Source organism: Etheostoma spectabile, chromosome 1 (assembly GCF_008692095.1).
Source record: "Etheostoma spectabile isolate EspeVRDwgs_2016 chromosome 1, UIUC_Espe_1.0, whole genome shotgun sequence".
In the NCBI taxonomy this organism is placed as follows: Eukaryota; Metazoa; Chordata; class Actinopteri; order Perciformes; family Percidae; genus Etheostoma; species Etheostoma spectabile.
The window spans coordinates 1,737,635-1,752,391 of NC_045733.1; the positions used below are offsets into that span (position 1 = coordinate 1,737,635).

At 40.5% G+C, this 14,757-nt stretch overlaps 1 protein-coding gene across 1 annotated transcript in view; it reads left to right on the top strand.

The window, feature by feature from the left end:
- The window catches only part of ush2a (Usher syndrome 2A (autosomal recessive, mild)), a 221,377-nt gene that overhangs the window by 12,596 nt on the left and 194,024 nt on the right, over positions 1-14,757 (top strand). Inside the window, 1 exon segment of the mRNA XM_032520470.1 lies at positions 12,192-12,327. Coding sequence (XP_032376361.1) covers positions 12,192-12,327 — 136 coding nt within the window.

Here is a 14,757-nt window from a genome sequence, read left to right on the forward strand (position 1 = left end):
GGTTCACTTTTGCGTTACATGACCCATTTCTTCTGTAAAGCCGTGCCTGTGTTTGGATCCCTCCCTCCTCTTACTCTCCGCGCAGCCCCGCCCCCATTCACTCACACACGGCTTCCCGGCAACATGGAGAGACACGGCGGCGACAGCACCGGTCCACACTACTGACATTTGTCCACAGTATTAATTATTATTAACACAGCTGTTAAGCATGAGAGGCAAACCTGTATTTGTACTGTTGTTTCCCCTGGTAACTATGCATGCTCAGCGGCGTCCACGGCAAAAAATACAGAAGAAATTATTGAATGCAACTAACTTCAGTTCGTAGAATAATAGCGCGTGAGACAGAGCCTGCCGGACCTGGGTGAGAGATGTGACCCATGGCCAGAATATCATAGTTCATAAAAATGCAGTGCAGTGATGATACAGACATTTCGCACACAGCACGTATGTTACTCTGCTGACCCGCCATTCGACCCGTGTTGGACCCATTCATAATGAGTCAGCCGTCACTCTGTAAGTAGCATATGTCCATCGCAATCCCTCACTCCCTAGCTCTTTTAATCAGTTATTGTTGAAAACAATTGAAGGAGCTTTCTCAGAGATAATTTTTTTTACATATCCTATTTATTTCAGATAATTTTCATTTACATATATTGCAGCTGTATGTATGTACAACATACAACTTCAACATAAGAGGAATGTAGCACAATATGGATGAGAAAACGGTTATAAATAGCCTATGTGACAATAACATTTGTTTTGGTTAAAATCAACAAATAATCGTGATAATTAATTATATAAAATAAATATTGATCAAAATAATCTTGCAACCCTTGCCACACCCAGTGTAGCCTTGCGGGCCAGGGCAAGAGGGAGGCTAGGTTAAAAATGCAAAATGACCAGCTGTTATCGGGAATCACTACCATGAAACTAGAAGCTCATGTTGTAGTCATGTTCACCGGAGACATTCATTTGCTCACTGGAAACAGGAATTTAACCCCGATGTTATTCATTTTATAACGTCGGCACTAGAGGTAACAAGTCTCCACTGGTTTTCTGACAATGGTCGGCCTTGGAAACGAAGCAATCAGGAAAGGTTAACACATTGAACAATTTAAATTTAAAACAGCTTATTAATGTGTGCTTGTTGCCCCGTGTGCGCTGATGCACTCATCTGTTGACATTTCCGAAGCCGTAGTTGCTTAATAAAAGCGGGCTTTCCACACAAACAAATGTACACATGTCATTAGTATGAGTAAAAAAAAAAAGAGATTTTTACTGTGTCGGGCTCGGGTTGAGCTTGGACAAAAACATCTTAATGCCTGTCGGACGCAGGCCCGGCTCAGACTGAAAAATGCGGCCCGATCAGCACTCTAAAATCAGGGGGTTTGGTGAAATCTAGAAAAAGGTTTCAGTTTAAAGGAAAACGGAAAGGTGAAGAGAGAAGTGGCAAAAAGAGATGGCAAAAGATGGAAAGAGAAGGAAGAGAGTTTGTGATTTCAATAGCTTTGGAGTACTATCTTTTGGAGTACCAGTGATTGACTGTGTGCCTGGAGGACCCCCAGAGGGGTCCGTCTGTTAGTGCCTGAGCAAATCAACATTATCGGATGAGGCAGCGGCAGGGACAACCAGTCGCACCGGTCCCATCACGACCCAGCACAGCAGCATGAATTTTTAACACATGTGCTTATGCACACGTACACTCTTTTTCTTTCTTGTACAATTAAACACTTCAACACTAGTGATGTACGTACTGCCTCCACATACACACAGCCCCACACTGGTTGGTTGCTTCTTTCAGAGGGCTCTTACCCGTTGCTTAAGACAGAGGAGTGAGAGGGGAAAAATAATTGTTAAGAAAAGACCAAAAAATAGGGTATGTTGATCAGTGTTTGAGTGTCATAGTGAAGTGAGGTCAATATTCAAAGCTACACACACACATCCATCTATATATTTATTAGAGAGAGTTGTTCCTATCTAATCTACAATTTGTTCTCTAGACCCTGACAGCTCATCTGCTTCACTACTCTGCTCTCAGACAGTTTGCCTGCTGAAACTTCTACTAAATGCCATAATAAGCTTAATGAATGTTTTCATGCACAGTTACACTGGAAGACTCTGGCCTGTTGGTGTCTTTGTATAAGAACTGGTCTGGCATTGGCAGAAGGAAACTAATTTGCCCCCACTGATCCAACCACCACAGTCTTTTTTCTTTTTTTATTGCATAGATGCATGTGCGACATTGCTAGTCTATCCGAAACTGTTTTTGTCTTTCTTTCTCCTTCTTCCTTCCTCTTCTGTCCTTGGTCTTTCTCTCCTGCTCTGCTTACTCTGTCATTACCATTCTGTTCTCCCCCCCCTCTACCTTCTTCACTTCTTCTCACCTCTTCTTCTGTGTTTGCTGTTGGTGTGAACTTGTCAACATGTATTTATCTGACCCAGCTCATCTACCTTAATGCTGACCTAGGTTTAGCATGGGTTTGATGCTGCTTGGGAATACAAGTTACCAGTCCCTCTAGTTAAACCTGTAGTCACTATAAACCCATATAGGCAATTACTTGCCCTCTCAGCCAAATATTACTTAAAATTAGTTTTGTAGAAATAAAAGCTGGGGACCAAGGTCTTTTGTTGAAGACCCTACATTTACCTGTGACTGATAGTCTTCAATGAGTGGCCAGATGTGTGCCATGACTTTTCCATGTCAGTCATTATTGTTATTGTATGTATTATGGTATTGTTATAGAGTGGTTGAAATAGAAGTACTTTTACTTCCCATACCTCCTCTATCTTTGACTTATACATGGCTGAATAGCGGCTCCTGATTTGGTGCTGGAGCAGGTTTAATCTCCAGTAGTGTTAAAACATACATCCTTTACCTCAATATATCCTCTTTTTCAATATTTGAACCTTCCAAGTAGTGGTGAGGGTACTGCTGCTATGGCAGACTGTTCAATAAATGTAAGCAACGACAATATAAGGTATGTGTAAGATAAGTGTAAGATAATAAAGTTATATTGAAATATAATATGAAGAGAAGACATCAAGACATGCAAATGACTGATGACATATGTAGTAGCAGAAGCTGAACTTAATCCAGGTTTGAGCGGGCTTTGGTTGTATGCAGGTAAATAGTACGTGTGGAGAGCAATAGAGGCGGAATGCATTGGCCGAAATTCATTCTGGGAATTGATTGGCTATTTTCTGACAACAATGTAGTTCTTTTTTATTTATTATTTAAATTTGTGTTCATTTATCTGCATTCATATGCAGATATCTGTTTATCCCGGATATCCATTATCAGTTGCTGGCTACAACGGAACCCCAGAAATATTGGCCCTTGCCCCCTGAGGCTAAATTGCCATCAGACCACTAACTGATAGTTTCCAAAATTGCACACATGCAGACTTTATACACACTGACTCATATACTTACTACTTGTCACTATACTATACTATTGTCTCTGTCACACTTGCAGTGACCGAGAGAGATTGTGAAACAGACTTAAATTTAATTTGTGCTCGTGCATCGAGGCACTTTTTGTGCAGGTTACTGTAGGCATACTGTATGTGTGCATGTGTGTGCACTTACAGTAAAGAGAAGTAAGTGTGTGTGTGTGTGTGTGTGTGTGTGTGTGGTGTTGTGGTGTGTGTGTGTGTGTGTGTGTGTGTGTGTGTGTGTGTGGTGTGTGTGTGTGTGTGTGTGTGTGTGTGTGTGTGTGTGGTGTGGTGTGTGTGTGTGTGTGTGTGAAGGTTAGGCAAGGTTGTTATGTAGGGGTGAAGTGGACACCCCTATGGTAGCCCTCTGCCTGCTGGCACAGGAGGCGAAAGGGCACAAGACTGGCATCAATTACATAGTGAGGGAGGGAAAGGTGTGTGTATGTATGGTGGGGTTTGAGGTTTTCTGTCTTAAATTAATTTATTTCTTTATTTAAAATCAGTGTTTCATGCCTGCATGCAGTCGGGTCCAGTGAGAGCAAGGCACTAACACGGCCGGGTTAGGGGTTTCATTCTCACTGGAGCTGTGAGATATGAGTACTAAAAATGTATGCGTCAAGGGTGCTGCAAGGTGCTTTGGATAACAGGATCCACCAAAGAGCAAATGTTATGTTAATTGCCCTTTCTAGAAATATCCACTCTTAAGTAGAAGTTCCATGGCATAGGTTAGTATAGTAACCCTATTAAGATCAATAGAAACTTTATTAAAAAGGCCCAGAATATTATAATAATAAGATGTGGACATGACACTAATGTTCCTGATTGATCTGCATCTAAGCCTTGTTACTTAGTGTTAAGTCTCTCCTCTTGCAGTGTGATACTGTATGTTGTCCTCCCTCCTTGTATGCTGTCGTGGATGTCTCTGTTTTGTTAAATGGGACTCGTTTTTACTTTCTGCTCAAAAAGAAAAAGTCTTAGAGACTTATGGTCTTATTAAAAGGTTGGTGTGTCACCTAATAAATATCCCCTCTCTCCTTTTCTCTCTTTATATTTTGTCCCTGCTTTTTTCTTGAAGATGGTTTTGTCTCTCTCTCTCTCTCATTCTCTCCACCTTCTTTGTCCTTCCCTCTTTCCCTCACATTCTCCTTACACACACACTCCCTCTCTCACCCTCTCCATCTCCCTGGGGACAATTTTCTTTTCTTAAATAAACTGTCAAGGCTAGTGTTAAAATATGGGCCTTACATGGGGTGAGCGCGACAAGGCAAAGGCATGGGGCCCTGGGCTGGTATAAAACATGGATAATATGCTGTGAGAGGTAATTGTATCTTTTAGCGCTGAGATGAGTAGAACAAATGTCTCTCCACTCCATCCTCTCTCTTTCTTTCTCTTTATTTCCTTTCCTCCTCTTCCTATCTCTTTCTTTACACACTGCAGCCATGCTAATATGATAGAAAGAATATTGGCTGTACATCAGAGCTGCTAACAGTTCTTAGTGGGTAAGGACAAGTATACAGGCGGGAGGGAGGAGTAAAAAGGGAGGGAGAGGGTTGGAGGGTGAATAACAAGGAGAGAGATAACAGAAGAATGAGAGAGTTGGAGAAGGAGACAGGGAAAGGTGACAATGTGCCTGGAGATGCAAAAGTGGAGAGCTGGGGATGCATAAAGTCACATAACACTTTTTGATTTCACTCACTTTGGTTTGTATTTGGAGGACAATATCCAGCAAGCTGTTGCTCAAAATCTTCTGAAGGTTAAGGTGATTTCTCCGTCTTCCCTTCACCTTTGTTGGCCTGACCCACCTTCTCTTCCTCTCCCTGTTCCAACTTTACATCTTATCTCCCCCCCCCTATTTCTTTTACATGATGCTATTATTACAATTATTTAGTTCCACATAACCCCATTGTCTCATCTAGAATTCTGACAGGACCCAGATATTACTTCAGTGTCAACAAGTCAGTCTTATTTAAGTTACACTGACTTGTTATTTTAAAAAAGACACCTTTGTGAGGAGTAAACATTCTTTGACCATGGATTTTACTCCATTTATCTTCTTACATTTCTCTTCCTTTCCCTTCTCTCTCTTTCTTTATCCAGTGCGTAATTTCCTTTTCTGTATTTATCCAATGTTGTCTTGCATTTTTTAGATTGTGTTTTTGACAGTTAATATTTAGGATTGACAGGAAATGGAGTAAGAGAGAGGGAACTGGGATCAAACTGGGGACGTTGTGGTAGGTTAAATGGTATGTGTCTTAAACCCTTGGTCACAAGGACGTTTTCTTTTTTCTTTTCTTTAACATATGCATTGCATCATTCCTATTTTTTCTTTCTTATTTCATTCTTTTTTCATTTAACCCTCCTTAGAGTCTTCCTCAATGATGTCAAGAACCCTGTCTTGCACTCCTTGTATACTATCCAAAATATCTCTCTTTTTATGTCACTCTCCTTCCATGTATCCTGATTTCTTACCAAAACACCAGTGTTTTTTTCTCATTCACCAAACTTCACTCCAACCTCTCTCCATCAAGTCTCTCATACTTTCTCTTTCTTTCTTTCTTCCTTTCTTTCTCAGTCTTTTTCTGACCCTCCCCCAATGACAGCTTTACTGGCTGTGGAATGAGGTGTGTTATCAGTGATTGGCATGTCAGTCACAGGGCAACACATTCGGGGAAGAGCGGCTACGTGGAGGGAGTTTGGCGAGGCGGGATGTGTGGGGGCAGAGGCGGTGGAGTCAGGGATTAGAGGAGGTTAAAAAAAGGAGAGGAAGAGATAGGCAAGGAAGGGGAGACAAGCATGAGAGAAGCAACAAGAGAGGGAAAGTTCTGAGGAAAATATGTTTGAGTAGAGTTTAAGAGAGGAGGGTGGAGATGTGGGGATAAAAAGAAGAGATGGAAGATTTAAAGAGGACGTAGGAGTACAGGAACTGAGAATCAAGGATTTTAGACCAGAGGGTGTTAGAGGAAAATAAGTTGTTAGGTAAAGAAATTTTGATTGTTGTAGGCCAAAATCACTAGTTTGTCTCAGAATCCTTACAATCTTTACACCTAAAGCATCACATTAACTTTTATAAAAATGTGTGGGCACAAGTTTGAATGACCTAATCTAATTTAGTATACTGTATTAATCCTGTATCAAGTGCTCAAGATGTAAATGATTTAAATCTGTTCTATTGTCTCAATAAAAATATAATTGTTAGAGTAGAGCAGAGGAGCTGAAACTGTTTTTTTCGTACACACACACACACAAACCCATATACCGTGGAACATTAAGCTCCTGAATTAAGCCTTTTACTGCTTTAGCACTTAAATAACTAATCGGACAGCAGTAAAATATGTATCTAGAATTGGCTTCACATATGAACATAATATGATTTTAAAGTCTTACACTGTCTGACTCAGCAACATGTGTTTGGATAACACCTTGCTGTTTAGAATAATGAGAATTAGTCAAATGAATTTCTGTGTTGTTGCTGTACTGGACCATGATGAATTGAAATGCTTTTGTCTACTTTGCAACTGCTGTATGACAGCTGTCTATCTGAACCACCACTACATTTTGATTATTGCTGAGCATTTAACATTCAAATGACACAGACCTGAATTTGTTTGTTTTTATTGCTAATAAATCAATCAATTGATAAACATGATTACTTTCAAATACAGAAGTTAGATCCAAACTTTTTGTATATACTGTAGCTGAAATGATGTCGGCAAATCTGTCATGTCCTTGAAATGGTAAAGTGAAGGTACTAGACGACTGGATCAAGTTCACGGAAAATGACCCAGGTCATCAAGGAGTGTTGCTGCAAGCCATTGGAACCTTATTACATAGCATTGGGGTTAGCTGTAGCTATGTACAAACTGTCCTACCTTTTACTAATCTTGCATTGCCAGACCTATCTCCACAACACTTTGGAGTAAGGTCTGCTACACCACACATACGTTCTGTGATAGAAGAAAAAAAAAATCTGTTTACATTTCTTTAAATTAATCCCAATCGTTTTGGGTGGCGCTAAGCTCTGGACGCAGCGATGGTGACTGCAAAATGGTCTTTGGGAATGAAATATTTTTGGGTAGAACATTTGCACCCCGCAAAAGAAAACACAACGTACAATATTAAGTGAAGTTAACTGTTCACGCAATACTGTAAGTGAGCTATTTAAATTAGCTAGATACATGGTTAAATGTAATTTGCTCTAGCCTGTGATGTATACTGTAAAAATTTTCAACTGAGCAATACATTTTTATTCTGCAAGATGGAAACAGCTGTTTTTGTTCCATGGTGGTTAAAAAAGTAAAAGTTTTATATTACACTGTTATATTTTTGATTAAATATTTTTCTATGACCGCGGAACAGCAAACTTGGGCTATTTTATACATATTATTTTTATATCAGCCACCACTTACTTTAGTGGCCCACAGCTACAAAGTGAGCCTAGAAGAAACACTGCTGTCCACACTGTGTACTGAGCCATGGCTTGGCAGGAGTGTGAAAATCGAGAAGAGCTTTAGTCAAAATGCCAGTCTACAGATCACTAAAAGCTTTCCACTCAGGGTTTCCCTGAGCTTTTAGAGAGGCTTAGGTGGTAACATTGCCAATGGGGTAGGTTGTGCACAGGGAAACGGTACTTGAAACTCCCTAAGAGCACAGAAACCTTTTGAAAGAAATTGTTTAATAAGGAACGGATAATAATAAAACTTTCTTGAGAAGAAGAGATATAAAATATGCTATGGTACATTTAATTTACTAGTCTGGTAAAACAATGTTAGCAGTCCTTAGGTAATGAAACAGTACATGGGCAATTATGCAACCATTCGTTTGGTCACAGAATGTCATAAAAAGTCACAAAATAAGAGTGGCTAATATATTAAATTATTTTAAAAGTTAATGCAAAGATGTTATAGGTGCCTGTTGTTGGTTTCAAAATTAGTTGTGGCTTTGCAGGAATGTTGCAGAAGAAAACCGCATGCAACCAGGCCAGGTACTAATGGAGCAATGAATGGTGACAGGGACCATGTGGGGTGCAGGGGTTAGATTCAATATCCAGGCTGGCCCAGCATTGAACCCTGCTGAACCCATCTCTCCTTCCATTTTCAGCTTCAATTTTAATGTCACAGACATTGAGTTTGCAGGAAAGAGAAGCAAAATAATAGTATGTAGTACAGGCCAAAAGTTTGGACACACCTCATTCAATGCATTTCCTTTATTTTCATGACTATTTAGTAGATTATCACTGAAGGCATCAAAACTATGAATGAACACATGTGGAATTATGGGTGAAATAACTGAAAACATGTCTTAAATTGTAGTTTCTTCAAAGTAGCCACCCTTTTCTTTTTTGATAGTGCTGCAAACCCTTGGTGTTCTCTCAATGAGCTTCATGAGGTAGTCACCTGAAATGGTTTTATCTTCACAGGTGTGCCTTGCCAGGGTTAATTAGTGGAATTTCTTGCCTTATTAATGGAGTTGGGACCATCAGTTGTGTTTTGCAGAAGTCAGGTTGATACACAGTCAACAGCCCTATTGGACAACTTTTAGAATTTATATTATGGCAAAAACCAATCAGCTAAGTAAAGAGAAAGGAGTGGCCATCATTACTTTAAGAAATGACGGTCAGTCAGTCCGGAAAATTGCAAAACATTGAATGTTTCCCCAAGTGCAGTCGCAAAAACCATCAAGCGCTACAACAAAACTGGCTCACATGAGGACTGCCCCAGGAAAGGAAGACCAAGAGTCACCTCTGCTGCTGAGGATAAGTTCATCTGAGTCACCAGCCTCAGAAATCGCAAGTTAACAGCAGCTCAGATTAGAGACCAGATGAATATCACACAGAGTTCTAACAGCAGACACATCTCTAGAACAACTGTTAAGAAGAGACTAGGCGAATCAGGCCTTCATGGTCTAATAGCAGCTAGGAAACCACTGCTAAGGAGAGGGAACAAGCAGAAGAGATTTGTTTTGGCCAAGAAACACAAGGAATGGACATTAGACCAGTGGAAATCTGGGCTTTGGTCTGATGAGTCCAAGTTTGAGATCTTTGGTTCTATCCGCTGTGTCTTTGTGCGACGGAGAAAAGGTGAACGGATGGATTCTGCATACCTGGGTCCCACCGTGAAGTATGGAGGAGGTGGTGTGATGGTGTGGGGGTGCTTTGCTGGTGACACTGTTGTGGATTTATTCCAAATTGAAGGCATACTGAACCAGCATGGCTACCACAGCATCCTGCAGCAACATGCCATCCCATCCGGTTTGCGTTAAGTTGGACCATCATTTATTTTTTTAACAGGACAATGACCCCAAACACTCCTACAGGCTGTGTAAGGGCTATTTGACCAAGGAGAGTAATGGAGTGCTGCGCCTCCACAGTCATCGGACTTGAACCCAATCGAGATGGTCTGGGGTAAGCTAGACCGCAGAGTGAAATAAAAAGGGCCAACAAGTGCTAAGCATCTCTGGAAACATCTTCAAGACTGTTGCAAAACCATTTTAGGTGATTACCTTATTAAGCTCATCAAGAGAATGCAAAACAGTAATCAGATAAAAGGGTTGCCACTTTTGAAGAAACTAGAATATATTACATGTTTTCAGTTATTTCACACTTTTTTGTTAAGTACATAATTCCATTTGTTCATTCATAGTTTTGAAGTCTTCAGTGATAATCTACAATGTAAAAGATGTAAAGAAATGTAAAGAAAACGCACTTCGACATGCAGACAGGGCATGTAGAATTAGGTGATCAAGACTTTGGGCTCTTATTGTAGCTTAGTATGTATCTGACAATGCATGCAGTGTGATGGTACCTTAAAGTGCTTTAGCTAAAAGCCCTCACAAAATACCTATCCTCTAAACAAAGGGAAAATGATAGGTTTGGTTTTAAAATAGTAATTTCCTTTCCTCTGGGCTTAGTGGACACAGTCCAAATGAGACGAGTTATTAACACTTAAGAGTTCTCTAACTCCTCTTGCCTTTTTCCCCCTTCGTTTTCAAAGAAGTCTGAAGTTACAGTGGCTGAAAGAGACAAAGAGAGGTAGAGGAAAGGAGTAGGTAAAAATACAGATGGATGGGAAAAGGGGGAAAACAGAAGTAAAAGTGTTTGTGAAAGCTAACAAAGGGGAGTTGGCTGGGTTTCAAAAGGGCGCGTGGCGGCTAAGGAGGATGAAGTGCTTCAGGATTCATTTACATCAGGCCTGACAACTGCCTCACATCTCCCCAAGAGCCACACAGCTCCGACTTAGAGATTCCTAAAGAGGGCCCTTCTTCTAGCTCCCTCTCTTACATACGCTCTCTGACTTTTCTTTTTCTCCCTCCTCTCTCTTTTTTTTCTCTTTTCTTTTTTTCACTCGTATTCTCTCCTGCTCTTATGCGCTTGCTAGTCTTCAATCAGCCATCATGAAAGTGTCTGTCTGGGCTTCTTAACTATCCTCTGAGAGGCAGACACTTGTCTGGGCCTGCCTTCATCCCCTAAAGGCGTTTTTTGACTTGGACTTATTTCCCTCCTCACACCTTTTCAACTTCCCTAAAGAGCTGACAACAAGTGAGAGCGACAGGGCAAGATAAACATGAGGGAAAGAGACAGGAAGGGAGATGAGAGGGGGAAGTCGTTGCCTGAGAGAGAAGAAGTAAAGATTGTTATGAAAAATAGGGAGAGAGCGTGAGTAAATGAAAACGAGGTGTGAGAACTCAAAAACAGGAAAAAAGGGAAGGAATCAAATGACCTCGTGAGGAGGAGAAAGGACAAAGCGAGGAGGGCTAGAGCAGAAGAGAGATGAAATGAAGGAAAAGGCCACTTTAGTAAGACAGGGAGAGTCACGTTTATCAGTGGTGCAACAGTGCATTTCCCAAACACAGGATTTAGAGTTGGGGTAAAGGGAGAGAGTAGGACAGGGCACATGCAACTTTTTTTGGGAAGGTGAGACCCTCTCATGGAAGTATCTTTCTTTTTGCCTGGGTTTGATGTGAAAGCGAGCTGCTCCTGCTTTAACGAGGCTGTCTGCCGTGCAGTTTTTAATATTCATGCAGCAGATCTGGAAAAGGAGTGGAGAGGAGATTTTTGGTCAAACAGAAAGCTAATTTGCGGCTGAGGCAGTTTAGCCTGAGGCTCTTTCTGCTACTGGGGAAATGAGCTGGAAGATTAGCCGTATGTATAATTCACACACACATGGTCACACTCACACACATGCATAGATATGCAAAAACACACCAATGGTGCAAGCATACACTTTTGTAGATAGATGCACATATGCACACACACAGCAGCTGCCATTCTCTCTGAGACATTGTGTGTTACAGGAGTAACCTGCTGCTAGGCCTTTACTGCTGCATCTTCCCCTCAAGCTGCTCCCTTACATGTACGTAGGTTCCACTTTGGTGCTCAGAGACTGGTAATGGTATCCAATGATGGTTATATATGCTGATATATTAATTGATAATTTTTGTACTTGTTTCTTTTCCAAAACCTGGTATACAGTTTACAAGTTTTTTCAGAAAAAACAAATCACACTTTGTGATAGCTTGGGCCTTTCTCATCCTAATTAAATGTCCATGCTGCTCTGAAAATTAAACAAACTGATGTATTGTTTATCGTGGTTTGATTGGTCAACATAGTAGATCATTCACAGTTTGATGACATTTTTTGATTTGTTCCCACAGAAAATGTAGACTGTTCTATGCATCAAACTGAAAATACACATTAAATACAAAGCCTGAGTTTAAGCTGGTCAGCACAGTGAGACCGGTCTCACTCTGCCTAAATTTCAGGTCCATGACAGGCGTGTGAGTCTATTTCTGGATGGGCTTGAGGAGGATGGGACACCATTTGACACACAACCTCTGACCGCCAGGCTATCTGATATCAGCGTGGATGGTGCCATGTGGGTGGGACTCAGCTCCAACGGTAAAGATGTTTTATATATTTTTGTGTCAAGTTACATTGTTTTAAATCCAGATGATGATGATAAAAGCTCAGATAACATAAAGAAAATTAAAATGGAGGTCAATCCAGTTACTTCCAGCCAAGGAATCATCGAGAATCGGCTATACATTTTTTAAATGTTTAAAATGTCAGCAGAAAACTCAAATACATCGGAGGACTTTTTTTTTTTCCAGACTTGAAATCTTAAGTGGTATCTCTCTTTTTCTTTTTTTTCTTTTTACTTCCAAGTGGAGAAAAACTACCACTTAGTTTATCTTGCTTGTATATCTAAATATGGTGTCAAATGACTACCTTTATTCTCCTCCCAGCTTTTATCCCCCTTCAACTACACATATGTGATTGATTGATGGCGCCTGGGAGCCATCTCAGTCAATAGGAGAGAAATGGAGAGAAAAATGATATCCGTTCATCTTCAGAGTGATAAACGAGTGTTTTTCTTCTCGTTTATCAGGCATTGATCCCTAGTTCACAGCAGGTAGTATTCGATCAGCTGAAGTTCACATCAGTAGTTGTGATCAATGCAAGTGATTGGGTCGAGGGATTGTGTGTGTGTGTGTGTGTGTGTGTGTGTGTGTGTGGTGTGTGTGTGTGTGTGTGTGTGTGTGGTTGTGTGTGTGTGTGTGGTTGAACAAGGGGGTGTCTGGTATTCTGATCGGTAAATTGATTATGCAATTGCTGATCAGATGAATTGTTAACAACTGTCTGTTTTTGCCATGCTAACTGGAAACAGTGTTTTTAATGAGTACAGCGAGAAGTTGTCAAGAGAAGGGCTTTAAATGTCAACCACATTTTTAAAGTGGTCAATCAGGATAGCATGATTGGTTGTACAAAAAGTGGTAATAACAGAAAAATAGCGACTTTTGAGAAGACTTATTTTGTGCAGTGGTGTGGTTGAGATGTTTCATATCATGCTTGAGTTCAGAGGGTCACAAATCAGTTTAGGATCCGTTCTAATTATTGCAGGGAGTGAAACAAGAAAATAAAGCGTTGCAGGTAATACATACCTGTTGTTGTCATTTCTTGTTGTATGGAAAGACTCCGTGCAGCATGAAATCAGATTGCTGTTGCTCATACTGTTGCTGTTGCACGATGGACAAATGCCAATAAAGGCCTTTAAACAACGGATATATTTTGTTGCATTGTAAACAGATACACCAATTGCTTCAGTGTTATCTTTGAAGCTCTATCTAAATTATTACTATTTCTGATAAACTAGCAAAGGACAGAGAAAATAAACTAGACAAAAAATATACATAACTCCTAGTTTCCTGTATTAACTGTCAGTTCTAACAACACAAAAACACAGAAGAGGCAACAGAGCGATGGATGACAGAAACTGAAACACAGAGAGAGAGAGAGAGAAGACAGAGGCCTACAAAGAGAAGAGAGAATTAAGGCTTATACCTTGCATCATCCCAGTAACAATAGGGAGAGTGCTTTTCAGAGGAAGGCATAATCCCATTTCCACACGCTAAAGAAATCCGGAGCCAAAGCCTAAGGCTGCACAACCACACACTGTTCGAACACACTTACATCCCATAACACACTCGCACTCTCTCTCTGTTTTACACACACATACACCCCTCCAACATGAGCACGTGCACACACACACACACACACACACACACACACACACACACACACACACACACACACACACACACTTTGTTTCTCTAAAGTAAGGATGTTTTTTTGGAATACAGACACAGTAAAGCCTCCAACACACACACCTTCACAGACATGGCAGGGGTTCTGTCAATGCACAGAGAAGTTATCCGTCTTCTAAGAGTTGTTGTCAAACTAGACAGAAGTTTGTTGGACACTAAAAGATTTCAGCATTTTCTTCTGTGTGGGTCTCTTATGGTCTGTCCAACATTATCACATATGTAGGTTTGTGTGTGGAGATGAGTTGGGGGCTTGCCTGCGCTCATTTGTGTTTGATGGTGTTTCTTGTGTGCAGTCCAATATTCTCATGTGAGTTTAGACTTTGTGTAGATATGTTTGAAATATTCCAGTTTATGTTTGCTTGGGTTTGGGAAAATGTTATTTTTTGTTCTGAAAATTAGCTGGGCATTGTTTCTTAAATCTTATGACATTTATAGACCAAATGATTAAATAAGTAATAAACAGTGTATTTGGCAGGTTACTCAGAAATGAAAATAATAGTTATTTTCAGCTAACTCCACCTGATCTACTTTTAGAGTCTAGAAAAGGGGTTTTAAAATGTCTATCCAAGGACCATCTACAAACAAGAATCACTTCAGTTAAAAACAAGTGCAAGGAAACACAAATGAGTACACTCTGTAAAGGACAGGGTTTAGGAAATACTTGGTTATGCTTAGACAGATCTGTTTGGGCCCTGGCCTCAAACCAAGCTAATGAAATGGTCCT